We start from the raw sequence: 20,816 nt of genomic DNA on the forward strand, positions 1-20,816 counted from the left end.
ACGGTGTTCTACCGATGAATATGGAAACATGCTGATTATGATCATCTCAGTGTGCAAGGTGTTAATCAATTTAAAAGAAAAAGGGTAAAGCATTCAATCCATACATCAAGAATTGGAATTAGCATTTTGTAGATAGCTGAACCTAGTTCCTATGAGTTGTTTAGTTTAGGGTTTTGAGTCTCCAGTGAAATTGCTGGGACTGCATCCTCAGCTATCTGCATGCATTGGTGTTCCTGACCTCAATAATGTTTCATAGGGCAATGCATCCTGTGGACCGACATGTATAAAGAAATATTTGAGTGAATGTCATTGTCTGATAAAGGTCATATGTAGTAGGAGCAGAATTAGGCCATTTGGCTGATCAAGTCTACTCCGCCATTCAATCATGGCTGATCTATCTCTCCCCTCTAACCCCAAACTCCTGCTTTCTCTCCATAACCCCTGACACCCATACTATTCAAGAATCTATCTCTGCTTTGAAAATATATCCATTGACTTGGCCTCCACAGCCTTCTGTAGGAAAGAATTCCACAGATTCACCACCCTCTAACTAAAGAATTTGCTTCTCATCTCCTTCCTAAAGGAACTTCCTTTGATTCTGAAGCTATGACCTCTAGTCCTAGACTTTCCCACTAGTGGAAACATCCTCTCCAAATCCACTCTATCCAAGCCTTTCACTATATAAAGAGAGCATATGGTAAGCTTGCCTTTGTCAGGGAAATGTTGGGAAATTATGTTGCTGCTGCATCAAACTTTGGTCAGGTCATGTTTGAAGAACTTTGTGCAGTTCTAGTCAATACATTATAGGAAAGATGTGGAGATTTTGCAGAGGGTGCAGGAGAGGTTGCCTGGATTGGAGAGTATTAACTTCAAGGAGAGTTTTGACAAACTTGGATTGTTTTCTCTGGAGCATCGGAGGCTAAGGGGAGGTGGAAGTGGTGGATATCGATAGGATAGATAGTCAGAGTGTTCTTCCCAGGGTGGAAATGTCTAATTCTAAATAGATTAGGTTTAAGATGAGAGGGGGAAAATTTAAGAGAGATTTCGCAAGGCAACTTTTTTTTACGTAGGGAGTGGTAAATGCCTGGGACATGCTGCCAAGGGAGGTGTTAGTAGCAGATATGTTAGCAATGTTTCAGAGGCATTAGTCAGACATGAGTGGGCTGGGATAGAAGGAATACAGTTCATGTGCAAAAAGATGATATTTAGCATCATGGTTAGCACAGACATGTGCTGAAGGGCCTGTTTCTGGGTTACACTATTCTATGTTTTCTAGCACTTCATTCCGTCCTCAGTGAAATTAAGTTGTAGTGTTCAGTTTCTTAAACCATATGTGAGATGGTGCACAGTTTTTCCTGGTTAATATACAGAGATGTAACTCACTGCCGTGATCAAGACTTGTTTGCTGTTAAACAGAGTTTGATTTTGTTTTTTGAGTATACAAAATGCAGCGCCGGAGACTCAGGTTCGATCCTGACTACGGGCGCCGTCTGTATGGAGTTTGTACGTTCTCCCCGTGACCTGCGTGGGTTTTCTCCGAGATCTTCGGTTTCCTCCCACACTCCAAAGACGTGCAGGTTTGTAGGTTAATTGACTGGGTAAATGTAAAAATTGTCCCTGGTGTGTGTAGGATAGTGTTAATGTGCGGGGATCACTGGGCGGCGCGGACTTGGTGGGCCGAAAGGGCCTGTTTCCGCGCTGTAGAATCTAAATCTAAAAAAAAATCTAAAAAATCTAAAAAATGTGTGACATAACAAACCTGATTTTGCTTTGTATGTTTTTCAATCTGCAAGTTCAAATAGTGCAATATTTCTTTAGGTATGAGGACAAAGCAGCAAAAGACCTAGACAGATACAATGTACAGCTGAAAAAAGCCATGGAAGAAAATCCACAAAGCAAAGAACAACAACCAAAACTGGCCCAAGCTTTTAAAGTTGCGAAGAAGCACAAACAAAATGCACCACTTTCAAACCAGCAAATATTGGATAAACTTTTCCAGTCACAAATCCATAAAAAAACCAGCACGGAACTTCCTTGTAAGACAATAGATGTTCCATTTTCGTTGAGTGTTTTAAAAAAACAAATTGAACAACTTTCCAAAAACCATGAGACAGGTGATGAAGGACTTCATCTCATTAATTGCTTGACTTCCCACAATGGATGGATTGTGGCCTCCAAGAGGAGATTGATGTTACTAAACCCTTTTCGCGTTGAGGAAGCTCTACTGTTTAAAAGACTGATGGAGAATCATATTTTTCAAACAGAAATCCTTGATACACCAATGCTTCTAACTAACAGGTAAAATAAATAAAATCTACATGTATGAGCACCTTTAAATAAATACTTTAGACCATTTTTAAAGTTTAGTATCAGTATAATGGGCGGCATAGTGGCGCAGCTGGTAGAGCGCTACTTCACAGAGTCAGAGACACGGGTGTTCTCCTGACCTTGGGTGCTCTCTGTGTGGAGTTTGCATGTTCTCCCTGTAACCCATGGAATTTCTCTGGATACTCCAGTTTCCTCCCACATCCCAAAGATGTGCAGGGTTGTGGGTCAACTGACCTCTGTAAAATAATCCCTGGTGTGCAGAGAATGGTTGAGAAAGTGAAATAATGTAGAATTAATGTGAACTTGTGATCAATGATCAGCGTGGACAGTTTCCATGATGTATCTCTAAAGTGAACTAAAATAATTTTGATATTACATCTCTTCGAAAATTTAATGTATATAACATTATCAATTTAGTGTACTCCCATTCATTTTTTTCAGTTCAAATGAATGGCAAAATTAAGGCATTGAACAAAATTTTTAATATGATCTCTCGACAATTATTTTCCAAAATGAGAATGATCCCAGGAATGATTGGGTCAACATATGATGAGTGTTTGACGGCACTGGGCCTGTACGGCTAGAGTTTAGAAGGATGGGGGGGGGGACTTAATTGAAACGTACTTAGTGAAATTTAGTGAAAAACCTGGATAAAGTGGATGTGATATTTCCACTCATGGGAGAACCAGAAGCCTCAGAATAAAAGGACATACTTTTAGAAAGGAGATGAGGAGAAATCTCTTTAGTCAGAGATGAATTTCATTGCCACAGATGGCTGTGGAGGCTGTCAATTGATATTTTGAAGGCGGAAAGTGACAGATTCTTGATTAGTATGGGTGTCAGGGGATATGAGGAGAAGGCAGGAGACTGGGGTTGAGAGGGAAAGATAGTTCAGCCACGAATGAATGGCGGAGTGGACTTAATGGACCAAATGGCCTTATGAACTAATGAAAGTGTGAACATCTTCCCTGCTTGATATGAAACCAATAACATGTGCCTTTTGTGTCAGTTACTGCAAATAATTAGCACCAAATCCTAATTGTAGTTCCAAAATTTAATAGCTCTAAAATTTCAAGAATGCTATTTTATCCCTGATTCATTTCAAGAATGCTATTTTATCCCTGTGTCAAATCTATTAACAATTACTTAGCCAGTGATGATTGTTTTAAGTGTATAAACATTAGGAAGTTTGAAAACACATGAATTATTATAACATGAGTTATCTGCTGTAGTCTACTGTTCATCATTGCCATGACTAACCGGTTATCTGATTTGTTTTAGCCAACTTGGAGGACCCCAATATATAGATTGCCTCTATAATTTGCAAAAAGAAAATACTACAATGAATGGGATAACTCACTTTACAGATCCCAGACTTGTCTCTAATGGGTTCAAGATACAACTAATCACAGGTATGTTGTAAGTGAACGCTGTTATATTCCATAGAATATATCTTCATACAAATAAAGCAAGCAAATTATTATAGTAACATGAAATTAAGCAAAGTTCCATTTTTATTTTCCCAAAGAACTTCATTGTGCTGGGAATTTTAAGTGTCGCACATCTATTTCTAAATATAAATCGTTTTCCAGACTTCCAGTTAATTTGAATTGTGTTTGATTCAAAGCATAACGTCAAAGAATAGAAATGGGTTCTTTCGTAAGATCTTTTAGAAGGTGTTTTACTATCTTGTAGAGGCACATTGTAGCAACACTTTTGTTTGGTTTAGATGAATGCCAGGACTTGTCTTGTTTTTTTGCATCAGGTTAGTTAACTGGCTCAAATGGCCTAGGCATCTCTGGAATTACGTAAATTATATTTACACTTTTTAGATGCATTAAGTATTCCATGCGCAATTCCTCTGAATGATGGCAAAGGTGAGATTCTTTATCGGTCTATTTTTCACTATATCCCCCGGTCCTTTGTGTATTTTTCACCAGCTGGTGAAACTGGAAGGTTACTTGAGCCTATTAAACTATATTTAAGCCATATGGTCCAAAATGAGCTTTGAGGTGTAAAAGGCACCCGCTGTCATGACCTTCGTGCTGCTAAATGCAGTTTTTGGGTCACCAGCAATCTATACTTTACATAATCATCCATAAAACACACAAAATGTGTCAGAGATAAGGCGTTCCACCCAATAATAGCAATAAATTATTCTGACAGAATTGCTGTGTCAGTAACTGGTCAGTGCAAGAAAGAGCATGAGGGTTTTTTGCAGGCACACCTTCCTCACATGGAAAACATTTTAGAGGTCTAACCTTTGCAGCAGATTTCCAGTGACAGCACATCAAACCAATTCTGTGCACCTGGGGGGAAAAAGTTGAATGTTGGCCTTTGGCACAAGCGCAAACATTTCCATTGACATTTATAATCCACACCCCCTGTTTAAGATTTCTGCAAAAATGCTCAGCGATTTTTAGTCACTGAAACTGATATTCTAAAAAAAAGTGTATCATTGGATACCTGATGTGTGTACAATTCACCAAAAGACAATGCCATGGATTCTATTGGAGTTGTGTTAATTACTGTCTCTGTAATGGAGTATGACAATATCCCTATCCTCTGGAGAAGTTATGATCATCTTTGGTCTAGTTTCCTTATCCCTTTTTTTGTCAATTCAGTTTAACCAGTTGAATCTCAGTGGGGCATTTAAAACAATTTCGATTTAAAAAAAAAAATCGCCACATAGTTATGGAAATACTCTGAATTGTGAAGCTAATGGTTCCCAAGGTGAGGATGAAAAATAACACTTCAATGTGCCTCCTGATGTATTGACAAGGAATGTTGCTAACTCAATCCATTGGCAGTGTCTACAGAGTGGACTACGTCAACTCTCTTTATTTAAGGAGGTTGTCAGTACGTTGTGTGTAGTTTTGCTCAATTGTGTGCAGTTTTGGTCTACTAATTTGAGGAAGGACAGTCTTGCTATTGAGGGAGTGCAGCATAGGTTCACCAGGTTAATTCCTGGGATGGTGGGACTCACATATGATGAAAGAATGGATCGACTGGGCTTATATTCACTGGAATTTAGAAGGATGAGAGGGGATCTTATAGAAACATATAAAATTCTTAAAGGATTGGACAGGCTAGATGCAGGAAACATTTTCCTGATGTTGGGAGAGTCCAGAACCGGGGGTCACAGTTTAAGAATAAGGGGTAGACCATTTAGGACTGCGATGAGGAAAACCCTTTTTACGCAGAGAGTTGTGAATCTGTGGAATTCTCTGCCACAGAAAGCAGTGGAGGCCAATTCACTGGATGTATTCAAGAGAGAGTTAGATACTCTTCGGGCTAACGGAATCAAGGGATATGGGGAGAAAGCAGGGAGGGGTACTGATTTTGGATGATCACCCACGATCATATTGAATGGTGGTGCTGGCTCAAAGGGCCGAACGGTCTACTCCTGCACCTATTTTCTATATTTCTATGTCAGTGAAAAGAAGTGTGAGATAAGTGATAGAACTAAATTATCACCTGAATTATCAATATGACTGTTTCCGTTTTTATTAAAATCGTGAATGAAAATGTTTTCCCCTTATATTTTTATTATGTCCGTGAGTAAAATTGTAATCTTTGACATTGAAAACTAGAACTTTTTCACCAAACGGTTTGCTTTAATTTGAAACTCTGAAGACTGACAAATGACTCTTTAATAGGAAAATTAGAAAACATTGAAAGGAAAGCTGCTGATTGAATTATAAATCTTACTAATGAAAGTAGATTCTCAGTGGATGGAACAAGAGAACATTTCCACTCGAAACTCTTTAAAACAGAATGGTTATTTCCAAGAAAGGTCACCAAGTGAAGATTTATTTTCCTCGTGCTGAGATGATGGTTTTTCAGTGTCCCTGCCAGGAAGATCTGCTAACATATATGTGCAATTCAGCAATACGTCACTCACACATTCCACTGGGGCTTGCTCCTTGTCCAGGGTGATGCAGGCATTGACCCTGGATGAAATTTGTTATTAAACATATTTGACAACTGATTCCCTTTCTTGGGGAAAGACACACTGCCTTGTTTAAATCTGCTTAGTACGTCCATCCCCAAGAGGTTGCCAAATGTCACTCAGGCCATGTGGGAATTGTTAACACAAGGAGCAAGTCAGAGCCTGAGGCAACGTTTGATAAACCTTGCAAAGGTTTGCAGCTGTAGTTAACTTAAGCTGAAATAGCTATAGCACTTCAGTTTTGAAACAGAAATCATTTATACTTGTCCTTGCCGTACCGAAGGAAAACCTCTGAAATTAGTAACTATATTTACCTTTTTTGTTTTTAAATCGCAAAACCAAACTTTTTAAACTTTATACAAAAAATTAATTGTGCCGCCTACAATCATTGTCAATCAAATCTAAGACTGTTCTTTATTTTTCATGATTAGGTGGTTCGACTGGAGAGCATCATTTGGAAATTCGAGAAATAGCTAGGAGTTTAGCTTTCTATGGTATATCAGATTTACGGGAGATTCTGAACACAATATTAAATAAAAATGCTCAGCATGTGCACCTATGCAGACCTTTGAAGGTTATAAATTATTTGGAGGTAAGATACTTGTGGAAAATGCCCCCCCAAAAAGTAATACATCAAGATAGCAGGCGATTCTGGTGGAAAGATTTTTATAATAAAAACCTGATGATCATGGAAAAAGATTAAAGTGCTGTTGAGGCAGTTTAAATTGTTTTTTAGACTGAAGAAGGGTCTCGATCCGAAACGTCACCCATTCCTTCTCTCCCGAGATGCTGCCTGACCTGCTGAGTTACTCCAGCATTTTGTGAATAAATCGATTTGTACCAGCATCTGCAGTTATTTTCTTATATATATTAAATTGTTTTTATACTGTTCTTCGGATGGTAAAATTTAGAAAATTTAGGATTGTACAATATTTGTGAAAATTACATTTATCATCTTGGTATTAAGTATTCTATGTTTGTTGCTCTTTATCCAAGATCGTGGGAAGGGGCATTGATATGCTCTGTGCTATGGTGCTATGTAACTTGACAGCTTGGGAATGCTCATACGCTATGGAATGTCTTCCTCACTCTATTTTTGCCTCCTTCCTCAGAGGAAACTCATTCCCTCTACTGTGCTGTTGGTAGCTCTAAGTGAAATTGAGCAATGTGGGAATTGCAGGCACATGCCTGACTACAGTATTATGGTACAGCATACTGGCACATTCTCCAACACACTGATATACCACTGTAAACAATGTGCCTTTCCCCCTTCTGCACGTTTGCCAATATTTGCTTTCAAGCAATTGCATCTGAACTGGTTTGAAATGAAGATCTGAGTTCCAGTTTGGTTTATTGTCACGCGTACCAAGGTGCAGTGAAAAGCTTTTGTGGCGTGCTAACGTGTCAGCAGAAAGACAGTACATGATTACAATCGAGCCATTTACACTGTATAGATACATGATAAGGGAATAACGTTTAGTGCCAGTAAAGTCTGATCAAATCGAAGGTATTTATTCACAAAATGCTGGAGTAACTCAGCAGGTCAGGCAGCATCTCGGGAGAGAAGGAATGGGTGACGTTTCGGGTCGAGACCCTTCTTCAGTCTGATCAAAGATAGTCTGAGGGTCGCCAATGAGGTAATATGATGCAGATTCACAAATATATGAGGAGGGAAGGTGAGGGATTTTTTATTTTACCATCAATGAATGGTGAGGGTCTGGAACTCACTGTATGAAAGAATAATGGAGGCAGAAGCCCTCGTAACATTTAGAAGGCAGAAAAATGAGCATTCATCACTGAGACCTACAATGTGCATACAAAGATAGGGGAACTGCATGCAGTGTAAATGGCACATCTTTGGCTAGATGGACAGAATGGCCTCTATTCTGTACTGTGAACTTGTGGGATCAATTGAAGTAAAGTAATATGTGTGATTGCCGGGGGGGGGGGGGGGGGGGGGGGGGCGGAAGGGATGTGACAGAACTGGTTTGTTGAAAATTACTTTTATCAGTGTTGTAATGAATATTCATAGAAAATAGGTGCAGGAGTAGGCCTTTTGGCCCATCGAGCCAGCACCGCCATTCAATATGATCATGGCTGATCATCCAGAATCATTATCCTGTTCCTGCTTTTTCCCCATATTCCTTGATTCTAACTATATCTAACTCTCTCTTGAAAACATCCAGTGAATTGGCCTCCACTGCCTTCTGTGGCAGAGAATTCCACAGATTCACAACTCTCTGGGTGAAAAGGTTTTTCCTCATCTCAGTCCTAAATGGCCTACCCCTTATTCTTAAACAGACCCCTGGTTCTGGGCTCCCCCATACCTGACAGAAATCCCAATGTGTGTGTAGTATAATACTGCTTCCTTCCTAAACCTGAGCATGACAAAAAAAATAAAAGCTTTGGTCTTAGAAAATATGTATATGCAACATCCATTCTACCACAGCCTTCCATGGGCTGCATCCAAAATAAAGTTGTCATACTTTCTTCATCTGCAGACTGGCAATGTATATTATCTGCTTGAGGCATCCACCTCAATGTTGAGCTGAGTTGCAGGCAGCTGTTGCCAGCCCAGTGGCAGTCACTATCACCAAGCTTCCATGCAGCCTCGGGTGCAGACTTTAAAGGGACCAACAACTAATAATTCCTGATCACACCATCCATCTCCAGAGTGGCCCCTTTTCACAACCCCGAAACATCACCCATTCCTTCTCTCGGGAGATGCTGCCTGGCCCGCTGAGTTACTCCAGCATTTTGTCTATCTTTGATATAAACCAGCATCTGCAGTTCTTTGTTTCTACATCATTAGCTTTAATTTAGTTTAGTGTGGATACAGGCCCTTGGGGCCCACAAAGACCATGCTGACCAACAATCATCTGCACACTAGTTCTATCCTACACTAGGGACAATTTACAGAAGCCAATTAACCTATACACATGCACGTCTTTGGAATGTGGGAGGAAACCGGAGCACCCGGAGGAAACCCTTCGGTCACAGGGAGAATGTACAAACTACATACAGACAGTACCTGTAGTCAAGATCGAACCCGGGTCTCCATGCTGTAAGGCAGCAACTCTACCGCTGCGCCATAGGCAGCACATTGGCGCAGTAATAGAGCTGCTGCCTTGCAGGCCAGAGACTCTGGTGCGATGCTGACTTTAAAAGAGGAAAGGCAATATAACAATAATTATGTATCTGTCGCCAAAGACGCCGACTGACCTGCTGAGGATTTCGAGCATCTTTAGTTTTATTTGAAACGTCCAGCATCTGCACAGCTTTGCTTTTGGATCTCTTTTCTCATCCCTAAACCAGCTTTACCACAAGATGTTTTAATTTATGGATGGATAAAGAGCTAAAGCTGCAATTAGTACACCCTGTTATTTAGTTTAAACCTTGCCTTTGTGTGAAAGGTAACTGAAGATCAGATCCTTGGCCTCTGCCAAGTCAGTTAATCTCAACCAGCACGTTGGCCGTCAGCCAATACACTGAAAGGGAAAAGTTCCTGCCTCTTTTCACTCGTTAGCATTTGCTGAAACGGGAACCAGTGTTGAAGGATGTCGAGTTGCAACTGGATCTGGTTGGGGGTAAGGTTCCTTGGATGTAGATATTCATAATCCAGGTTCACTTCGCTGATGCAGCAGAATGCTACTCAAGGCACGGGAGAAGGAGTACAAATTGGAGCGAAGGAAAGAAATAGGTAATTGCAGACAGTTACCGAACATGATAGAAAATGCATACCGACTATGGAATAGGTAGTAAAGAAATACAGATGCTGGTTTAAATCAAAGGTAGACACAAAATGCTGGAGTAACTCAGCGGGAAAGGCAGCATCTCTGGAGAGAAGGAATGGGTGACCCTTCTCTCCGGAGATGCTGCCTGTCCCACTGAGTTACTCCAGCATTTTGTGTCCAACCTGACTATGGAATAAGTGCACTCTCCTGGCAAATAGCAGCACCTCTTTAGCTGTGTGCATTACTGTTAGGATACCGACTAAGGTAAAATTATGGTTCACTATTTTAAAGCATTCCCCTGTATTAAAGAAAACCTCAATCCACTGTCCATTTTCTGAGACATGAACAAAAATCATGGATTCTGATGTTTACTACTCTTAATTTGCTACATAGAAAACAATTCTAAACTTTCAGAGGATCTATAAATTTTCATTTTTTCTCTGTCTTTCCTCTTGTGCATCTCGCCAGACCCTATTATGAAGGTACTCAAGCTTTCAAAACTGAGGTCAGTTTCAGGAATGCCTGGTTTGTCTACTTGTGCGCTTGACCTTTGTCCTTTGCCCCTTCGTTCCTGCCAGTTACAGGGCCAGCACCTAAGGGCAAAGAGCAGAGTCCAGTGACATTTATACACAACCCGTTTGTTCTGCATATTTTCATAAAGCAAAAAAATAACTGTCCTGAGTGCGCCATCAGACCAAAGAAGGAAAATACATTATTTTTTTGACAACAGTGGAGCATCATAGCTTATAAAGCAAAGTGACTCACAGACTATTAATCTCACAATTCATCTTAATGGGTTTTATCAGTTTGGTGTTGGTTAATTTCTGTAGTTCTCAGACTTGGTGAATACCTGATCTGTTTTTTTGTTATTAGTTACTGTAGAACAATAGTTTGAAGCCACAGTGAAGAAAATTCTCTGGTAGAATTCATAAACCTCTTTATACGCTTCCTTCTCTGCTGGGTGATGTGAGAGACAGTTTTTAGGCGTACAAGGGAAATAACTGGATGGGGTAAAAATATATGCTGCAAAATGAAACTGTATTTAACCGTATTAACGTATCTCACAGCACATTGATTACAATTTTGCTTCAATGCTTATTCAAATATATTTAATTTTCTCCTGAAGGGGGAAGCTGTTCGTCTGGCTCGAAAGTTACCTTCCCGCTTTTCAAGGGAAGACACGGAAGATATATTGTTAAGGATGCAGCAGCAACTGGAAAAAGACTCTGGCAGCTGTATTCATGGCCGTCCATTTTTGCATCATTTAGCAAACATTCCAGAAACAAAGTGACTGGACATTACGTACATCAGGGCCAAATAATGCTAATTGTTACAAGTGAGAATGCCATATGGAGGAGCAGCAATAACAATCTTTGAATGCAAGCAAAAACATTTAATATGGAAGCAAGTAGGGAACAGTAGTCTTCGTTCATAGTCTTTGATTTCTATCAATTGTGTGAAATTTTGAATATTCTGTTTTCTAAATGAAACTTACTTTATTAAAAGGTAAATTCCTTCAGAAAATGCCTTCTATTTCTGAACTCGGTAGTCTGTGGTAAAATACAACACACAGTTCTGATGGAATGTCCTTCTCTTGGATCCGTAGCATATTGTCCAGAAACGTATAAAATTATTAAGGGGTTGGACACGTTAGAGGCAGGAAACATGTTCCCAATGTTGGGGGAGTCTAGAACCAGGGGCCACAGTTTAAGAATAAGGGGTAGGCCATATAGAACAGAGATGAGGAAAAACTTTTTTAGTCAGAGAGTTGTGAATCTGTGGAATTCTCTGCCTCAGAGGGCAGTGGAGGCCAATTCTCTGAATACATTCAAGAGAGAGCTAGATAGAGCTCTTAAGGATAGCGGAGTCAGGGGGTATGGGGAGAAGGCAGGAACGGGGTACTGATTGAGAATGATCAGCCATGATCACATTGAATGGTGGTGCTGGCTCGAAGGGCCGAATGGCCTTCTCCTGCACCTATTTTCTATTTTCTATTGTCTGAACCACAGAGCATAAAGATAATCAGGTGAATAGTATCAGCAGATGCACAAGTTTCTTGGATCCTTATATTCTCACTGCAGATGGAAAATAAAAGTTGAAGAAATTTTCTTCTCTCTCTTCTTATGATTTTAGATTTTTTTTAGAGATACAGAGATACAAGGCCCTTCTGCCCACCGGGTCCGCGCCGCCGAGCGGTCCCCGCACATTAACACTATCCTACACACACTAGGGACAATTTTTACATTTTTCCAGCCAATTAACCTACATACCTGTACGTCTTTGGAGTGTGGGAGGAAACCGAAGATCTCGGAGAAAACCCACGCAGGTCACGGGGAGAACGTACAAACTCCGTACAGACGGCGCCCGTAGTCAGCATCGAACCTGAGTCTCCGGCGCTGCATTCGCTCTAAGGCAGCAACTCTACCGCTGCGCCACCGTGCCGCCCTTAGGCATTATCATTTGCTTAATGGGGAAATTGAACGTCCCATACGTTCCAGTAGCCTATTTCTCAAATTCAGCAGCTGCAATACAGATGAGTGCCCCATGGACCAGCTAGTTTCTCATCCTACTTTTTTCAAGTGGGTGGATCCAGTAAACAAGAAGGGCAGAAATTCCACAATGGAGATTAGTTAGGCTGCCTAAACATAAAACCATGGGTTCTTTATGGGTGAGAAAAAGGTATAGCGTTTTACCTACTTGGAAGTAGGATATTTCTATTAAAATTTTGAATATTGTTACCAATAATTGAGACCTTCGTTTACATTCTCAAACAAAAGAATTCCACCTTATTTTAGCACACCACTGTCTCCTCAGCCTCTGAGATTGGTCTTGTTTCACAGAAAAATAGTGCAGTTCCGTAATCAAATTTTGAGATTTTTTTTAAAACTTAGGAACTTCCTCGCAAATCTGTGTTTCTGATTCTAGACTCTTTTTTTCCCCACGGTGAAGAGGCACATTGATTGGACCCATTGCATTTTTTTTCATAGAAACACGATCCTCTTGATCAGTGCTAATTGTATTCTGCACTCAGCACAATAAAATGTAACTATAACAATTCCTTGATTATTTCCATGAATATGGAATTGAAAACGGATTGTTGCCTCATTATATTTAAGTTTATTTTTCTCTTTTTTCTTTGTTTGGACACTTAATGTTACTGCTATTTAAATGGCTTTATTTTTGCAGTTGAAACCAAACCAGAAAAAAATGCTCAGTAGATCAGGCTATATCTGTGGGGAGAGAAATAATGTTTTGTTATATGTTGGATGAATGCTCATTCAGTTCAAACATCGACTCAGTTTGTCTTTCCACAGAGACAGTTGGACCTTTTCCAGCAATTTTCATTTCTATATTTAATTCGTAGGATCCAAAGTACATTGTATTTTGCTCTTATTCCTGAATTAATTACCTGTTTGATACTATTTCATGACTTAGATTATGGAACATGCCCAGACACAAATTAACACAAATTGTAAACTCACAATAACAGCTAAAAATGCATTGTTGATCCATCTGCAATATTTCATTGCAAGCAATGATAGTTGTGTTAAGATTTGACTCAACAACTTCAACAACACCTCGTGTTTGTGGTTCTTGACATACCACGGCAGAAGCAGCAGCTGATTAAGAAAAGACAGGCCTTTAATTCATTATAAATGGTTTCCTATGGTCAGGATTATGTTTCACCTCTATTTTGTTTTCTGTGCCCCCTATATTCATGTTCATTAGTGATAGGAGCAGAATTAGCCCATTCAGCCCATGAAGTCGACTTTGTTATTCAACATGGCTGATCTATTTTTCCCTCTCAACTGCACTCTCCCGCCTTCTCCCCATAGCCCCTGACGCCCTTACTAATCAAGAATCTCAATCTCCACCTTAAAAATATCTATTGGCTTGACCTCCACAGCCATCTGTGGCAAAGAATTCCACAGATTCACCACCCTCTGACTAAAATTCCTCCTCATTTCCTTTCCAAAGGAACATCCTTTTATTCTGAGGCTGTGGCCTCTGGTCCTAGACCCTTGTACGAGTGGAAACATCCTCTCTACATTCACTCCATCCAGGCCTTTCACTATTCTGTAAGTTTCAATGAGGTCCTGTACGCGCTGGAGTTTAGAAGAATGAGGGGGGACCTAATTGAAACGTACAGAATAGTGAAAGGCTTGGATAGAGTGGATGTGCAGAGGATGTTTCCACTAGTGGGTGTGTCTTGGACTCAAAGTCATAGCCTCAGAATTAAAGGTTTTTCTTTTCGGAAGGAGATGAGGAGAAATTTCTTTAGTCAGAGGGTGGTGAATCTGTGGAATTCTTTGCCACAGAAGGCTATAGAGGCCAAATCAGTGAATATTTTTAAGGCAGAGATAGATAGATTCTTGATTAGTACAGGTGTCAGGGGTTATGGGGAGAAGGCAGGAGAATGGGGTTAGGTGGGAGAGATAGATCAGCCATGATTGAATGGTGGAGTAGACTTGATGGGCCAAATGGCCTAATTCTACTCCGATTCCTGATGTCCCCTGTAATCCTTCTAAACTCCAAACATTCATCATATAGCGTAAAGATATAAAATCTACATTTATCCAATCAGGATACTTCTGAGTGGTATCCTGAACATAATTTGAATGTAGTTTTGTCTTCCCTAAGTATTTCATTTTAATAAATCTTCTTTTGTGACGAGAATATTTATTTGGCAAATCAGCTACGACGTTCAAATTTATATTTCTTTTCTATGACTTCACATTAAAATCATTGTATTTCTTACCAGTGACATCATTGATATTCCTCAATAGATGACCAAAATCAGAATCCTAGTTGTACCCTTCGGCCCATGTTGTCCAGGCTGACCAAGTTAGCATATTGAATTAGTCCCTTTTGTCTACAGTTGGCCCATAGCCCTCTAAACTCATCTATATAGCTGTCCAAATGTATTTTTAAAATCATTATTGTATTAATTTCTCTAGCTTCCTCTGGAGGTCGTTTGAAGTTAAAGAAAATGCTCGTGAAGACCCTTTTAAATCTCCCCCCTTTCGCCATAGGCCTCTCCCCTTTAGTTTTAGAATCCTCTAAGCTGGAAAAAAAGTCTCACTTTATCCATGCTCCTCGTGACCCTGGGCCTCCTACAATTCAGAAAAAAAGCTCAAACATATCCAAATTCATCCTACAACTCAAGCCTGCAAGCCCAGGTAACATCCTGGTGAATCTCTTTTGCACCCTTTCTAAATGCAACCTTCCTATACTGAGCAACCTAAACTCTATACAGTGCTCCAAGGCCTGGCCAAGCTGGCCAGCAGGCAGCTGACAGCTCCACTCCAGCCGACTGACTGCCTGCCCATCTTTGAGACATATGTCTGTGCCCGAGTGTCCCTGGAGAGGGAAGTACGTGATGTCAATGGGAACCTTGGCCACATACTGGGACTGTTGAGCATCGTAGAGGCTTGAGCGCACCTTAGATGTAAGTAACAATGTTTTGGTTTGGTGTATATTCGTTTTAGATTGACACCTCCTTAGAATAGTGTTTTAATCATAATTTGTACCTGTAAATAATCTTAATTTTGCACAAAAAAAAGTAGTTCCGTCTCATTCACGACTTGTACAGTTGCATTATGATGTCCCAACTTTTGTACTCATCACCCTTCCCAATGAAGGCAAGCATGCCCACATGCCAAGCTTCTGGATCAACCTATAATTCGGAATAACATTCGACAAACTGCCACCTTTTTGTTCTCCATGTGTTGCATTTAAATATCTAAAGCACAAATTCATGACTTTTTATATGGATCAGGTTGTCGACTCACCCTAATAGTGTTGTATGTCGGTTTAGTCCAATCTACAAATGTCCAAATATAACCACATTGACATATCTAACTTGAAACAATTATGAAGTAGCATCCAATCTTTCTTCAAAACTGCACACTTCAAAACTTGGATTTAATTTCTATCTACAATTTGAAGCAGACTTTTTGAAAGCTCAGCATCCTATCGCAACACTATGTTTGTTATCTCTGGAGAGTTGGAGGCTGAGGGGGTGACCTAATGGAATTAAATTATAAGAGGCATAGATAGAATAAACAAGAGCCTTTTTCCCCAGTGTGGAAATGTCAATTGTGTAAGGGTGCACATTTAAGGTGAAAGAGGAAAAGTTTAACAGAGATTTGCATGGCAAGTTTTTTTTTCACACACAGAGGTTAGGTGACTGGAATGCTCTGCTAGAGGAGATGGTAAAAGCCGATATGATACCAATGTTTAAGAGGCATTTAGACAGACGTGACCAAAATAGGAAATAGAGGGATACAGACCATGTGGGTATCCCTAGTTTACTGCCCAGGGCTAGTTTAATTTGTATCCCTAGCACAGGGCTAGTTTAATTTGGCATCACTTTCAGCGCATAGTGGGCCGAAGGGCCTGTCCTTGTGCCTTCTTCACTGAAACTGGCCATCAGCCATGATCACATTGAATGGCGGTGCTGGCTCGAAGGGCCGAATGGCCTACTCCTGCACCTATTGTCTATTGTCTATCCTTTCCTTTATCACATTAGCTCAGCCATTTCTTTAACACCTTCAAAGACTTGGCCACTGAAGTGGTCTTCTACCTCGATTCCAGTGTTCCACAATGTAAACGTTACCACATGTTATATGTAGTCTTTATACACTAATGTTTATGTGCAGATGCATATCAAGTTACAATATATATTGAATGATGGTCAGATGTACAGGGCACAGTTTTCATTCCTCCAGATAGTACATACATTTGAAGCCTGTGAACTGAGGGGGCTGGAGACGGGTTGGTGAAATGTAATGCAGAAGAGTGTGAAGTGTTACATTATGGTGGGAAGAACAAGTAGAGATGATCCTTAAAGTAGTATGTCAGAGATCAGGATGTATATGTGCATCATTCTTTGAAACAGGCATGGCAGGTTGAGAAAGTGTATTAAATAAGTATACAGGATCCAGGGCTTTACAAATAAGAGACAGTGAGTGAGGATTTGGAAGTCAGTTTGAATATTTAAAACAATGGTCCAGCCAGAAGTGGAATAATTTCCAATACTGGGATTCCATTTTACAAAATATTTAAAGGCTTTGGAGAGGATGGAGAAGGGCTTCCCTGATATTCTCCACAGTCAAAACTGTTGAGAAATTAAAATCTTTTAAATTAATTATTGATTAAATGAATAAATTAACCCCAAAAATTAATTATTAATTTTAATAAAAATCTGTTAAAATCTTACTGTCTTCTGTGGCTCCACATGTAGACAGTCATCCAGATCTTTAAGGGGACTGATTCTCCCCCAGCCTCCCTTTTACTGTTAGTATACCTATAGAGTCTCGGCTTTTCCTTTACCTTGCCGGTCGGATCCATCTCACAAGAGTTTGACCTCTGATTTCCCTCTTAAGTGTACTCATCAAGCAATTTTCTTGATCTTGACTGCCTAAACCCAATGTATGTTTCCATCTTTTTCCTGAACAGTCTTTGTTTCTATCATCAGTCAGGGCTCCCTAAAGCTGACAGCCTTACCCTCCATCCAATCCGGCAATCTGTACTCTTGCTATGCTACTTTTAAAGTCGGCCACATGCCAGATATTCCTCTATCTGCAAATAATCTCACCCAACCTACCTCTGCGTGTTCTTGCCCAGTGCCTCCACAATTGGTTTTGTCACATTGGAGGACCTCAGCTTGTGGTGCAATGCTATCCTTCTCCATAACTATTTAAAAGCGAATAGAATTCTGATTACTGGATCCAAAGTGCTTCCCCACTGATATTTCAGTCACTAGCTCTACATGTCTGAAGAAAGGTCCGGGCGTGATGCATCACCTATCCACGTTCTCCACAGATGTTGCCTGACCCGTTGAGTTATTCCAGCACTATTCCTTTTTCCCATCAAAGTGATCATCCTCTTCTTGTTTCTAAGTTCTACCCATATCGCTTCACTGGATGATGACTGAAGAGTATCCTTTCATACAGTGTTGATATGTCCTCCCTCATCAAAAGGCAACCCTACCCTGCTGGGTGATGTGAGAGAAGCTTTTTTGGCATACAAGGGAAATAACTGGATGGGGTAAAAATATTATGTGCTGCAAAATGCAACTCAGTATCCAACCATATTAACGTATCTCACAGCACATTGATCACAATTGATAAAAGGAAGCACATGCAAGTTTTAAGAGGATGAAATCGGACAGGGCCTTTAAAGAATATAAAGAAAGGAGGACAGAACTTTAGCGGGCTATTAGAAGGGCCAAAAGTGGCCTCAAAATGGTTTCGGTGTTGGATTAAATTGAATATCTAGTATTTTTATACCGACATTAAAACCAAGAGGGTAACGAGGGAGAAGGTAGGTCTGCTCAATGATAAAGGAGTTAATTTGTGCTTCGAGTCAGGAGATGTGTTTGAGATACTAAATTAGTACTTTGCATCTGTTTTCACCAAAGAGAAGGACATGGAGGACAATGAGATCAGTGTGGGTGATACTAATATGCAAGTGAAGTTTGAGATTAAGAAGGAGAGGTGTTGGGTTCTTGAAGAGCATTCAGGTGGTTCAATCCCCAGGGCCTGATGACATTTATCCGAGGTTATTGAGAGAAGAAATTGCGGGAACTTTGACAAAGATGGTTGTATTTTCACTAACCACAGGCAAGGTCCCAGAGGACTGGAGAGTAGCTGAAGTTGTTCCTTTGTTTAAGAAGAGAAGTAGAGAGAATCCAGAGAATGATAGGCCTATGAGCCTCAGGTCAGTGTTTTGAGGAGATAACAAAGGTGATCGAAGGTGGATGTTATCTGCATGGATTTTAGTAAGGCATTTGATAAAGTTCCCCAATGGTAGGCTGATCCAGAAGATTAAGATGTATGGGATTAACAGCGACTTGGCCATATTGATTCAGAACTGTCTTACTGATAAAACAGAGGGTTGTGGAAGAAGAGCAAAATTCAGGCTGGAGGTCAGTAACCAGCGGACTTCTGTGCTGGAACCTGTGTTGTTTGTGCTGTATAAAAGTGACTCGCACATAAACGTCAGCGGGTTGGTTAATAAATTTGTATACAACAAGTTCACAAGTTATAGGAGTAGAATTAGGCCATTTGGCCTATTGAGTCCATTCCGCCATTCAATCATGGCTGATCTCAGCCTCCTAATCCCATTTTCCTGCCTTCTCCCCACAACCCTTGACACTCGTTCTAATCAAGAATTTGTCTATATCTGCCTTAAATATATCCACTGACTTGGCCTCCACAGTCCTCTGTGGCAATGAGTTCCACAGATTAACTACCCACAGACTAAAGAAGTTCCTCCTCACCTCTGGTCCTAGACCCTCCCACCAGTGGAACATCCTTTCCACATCCACTCTATGCCTTTCATTATTCTGTAAGTTTCAATGAGGTTCCCCCCACGATGGTTGTGATCGCAGATTGTGAGGAAGACTATCTGAGTATACAGCAGGATAAAGACCAGCTGCACAAACCGGCAGAGAAATGGCAGATGGAGTTTTGTTTGAGCAAGTGTGAGGTGTTGTACTTTGGGAGGTCGAATCTAAGGGGGAAATATACAATTAACGGCATGACCCCTAACAACATTCATGTACAGAGGAATATTAGAGTCCAAGTCCATAACTCCCTAACTCCCTGAAAGTGGCAACACAAGTAGATCGAGTGGGAAAGAAAGCATATGGTATGTTTGCCTTCATTGGCCAAGGCATTGAGCATAAGAGACAGGAAGTCATGATGCAGCTTTGTAGGACCTTATAAGAGTATTGCATGCAATTGTGTTTGCCCCTTTACAGGAAGGATGTGGAGGATTTGAAAAGGGAGCAGAGGAGATTTACTAGAATGCCAATTAGATTAGGGTCTATAACTATAGGGAGGGGTTGGACAGATTTGGATTGTTTATTCTGGAATGCCAGAGATTGAGAAGAGACTTAATAAAAGTATATAAAATTATGAGAGGTGTAGACCTGGCAGACAGTCAGAATCTTTTTCCCAGTATGGAAAAATCAAATATTAGAGGACATAGTTGCAAGGTGAGAGAGGCAAACTTTGAAGGAGATGAACAGGGCAAGTATTTGATACAGAAGGTGGTGAGTAGCTGGAACGCACTGCCAGGGGTGGTGGTGGAGGCAGATACGATAGTGGCATTTAAGAGACTTCACCTGTTGACGTTCACCTTCCTCTATCAATCTGTTGTTGCTCTCTGCCTATCCACTGTGTTTGTTGCTATGCTGCTACCTCATCCTCCCTCACTCTCTGGGTGGCAGTGTGAACTGTGAAGAGAATACTAGGAGGATGCAGGGTGACTTGAACAGGTTGGGTGAGTGGGCAGATGCATGGCAGATGCAGTATAATGTAGATAAATGTGAGGTTATCCACTTTGGTGGCAAGAACAAGGCGGCAGATTATTATCTGAATGGTGTCAGATTAGGAAAAGGTGAAGTGCAACGAGACCTGGGTGTCCTTGTACGTCAGTCACTGAAAGTAAGCATGCAGGTACAGCAGGCAGTGAAGAAAGCTAATGGCATGTTGACCTTCATAACAAGAGGATTTGGGTACAGGAGCAAAGAAGTCCTTCTGCAGTTGTACAGGGCCCTGGTGAGACTACACCTTGAGTATTGTGTGCAGTTTTGGTCTCCTAATTTGAGGAAGGACATTCTTGCGATTGTGGGAGTGCAGCGTAGGTTCACAAGGTTAATTCCCGGGATGGCGGGACTGTCATATGATGAAAGAATGGAACGACTGGGCTTGTATTCACTGGAATTTAGAAGGATGAGCGGGGATCTTGTAGAAACATATTAAATTATTAAGGGATTGGACACGCAAGTT

The 20,816-nt window shown here is 40.6% G+C and overlaps 1 protein-coding gene and 1 long non-coding RNA gene across 5 annotated transcripts in view; one reads left to right on the plus strand and one right to left on the minus strand.

Annotated features, from left to right (window-relative positions):
• pms1 (PMS1 homolog 1, mismatch repair system component) overlaps positions 1–11,436 on the plus strand; it is an 86,137-nt gene extending 74,701 nt beyond the window's left edge. For 2 of the 4 annotated variants that reach the window (XM_078404106.1, XM_078404105.1), the window contains exons 10-13: positions 1,819–2,298; positions 3,610–3,740; positions 6,712–6,872; positions 11,141–11,436. In XM_078404106.1, coding sequence (XP_078260232.1) covers positions 1,819–2,298; positions 3,610–3,740; positions 6,712–6,872; positions 11,141–11,305 — 937 coding nt within the window. In that variant the 3' untranslated portion in view covers positions 11,306–11,436. Of the gene's footprint in view, positions 1–1,437; positions 1,565–1,818; positions 2,299–3,609; positions 3,741–6,711; positions 6,873–11,140 lie in introns of those variants that run through there. The other 2 variants (XM_078404107.1, XM_078404108.1) reach the window with 2 other exon arrangements.
• Positions 1–20,816, minus strand: part of LOC144596036 (uncharacterized) — a 128,257-nt gene that overhangs the window by 30,485 nt on the left and 76,956 nt on the right. The gene's annotated exons all lie outside the window — the stretch shown is intronic.

The sequence above is a fragment of the Rhinoraja longicauda genome, chromosome 8 (genome assembly GCF_053455715.1).
Source record: "Rhinoraja longicauda isolate Sanriku21f chromosome 8, sRhiLon1.1, whole genome shotgun sequence".
NCBI lineage: Eukaryota > Metazoa > Chordata > Chondrichthyes > Rajiformes > Arhynchobatidae > Rhinoraja > Rhinoraja longicauda.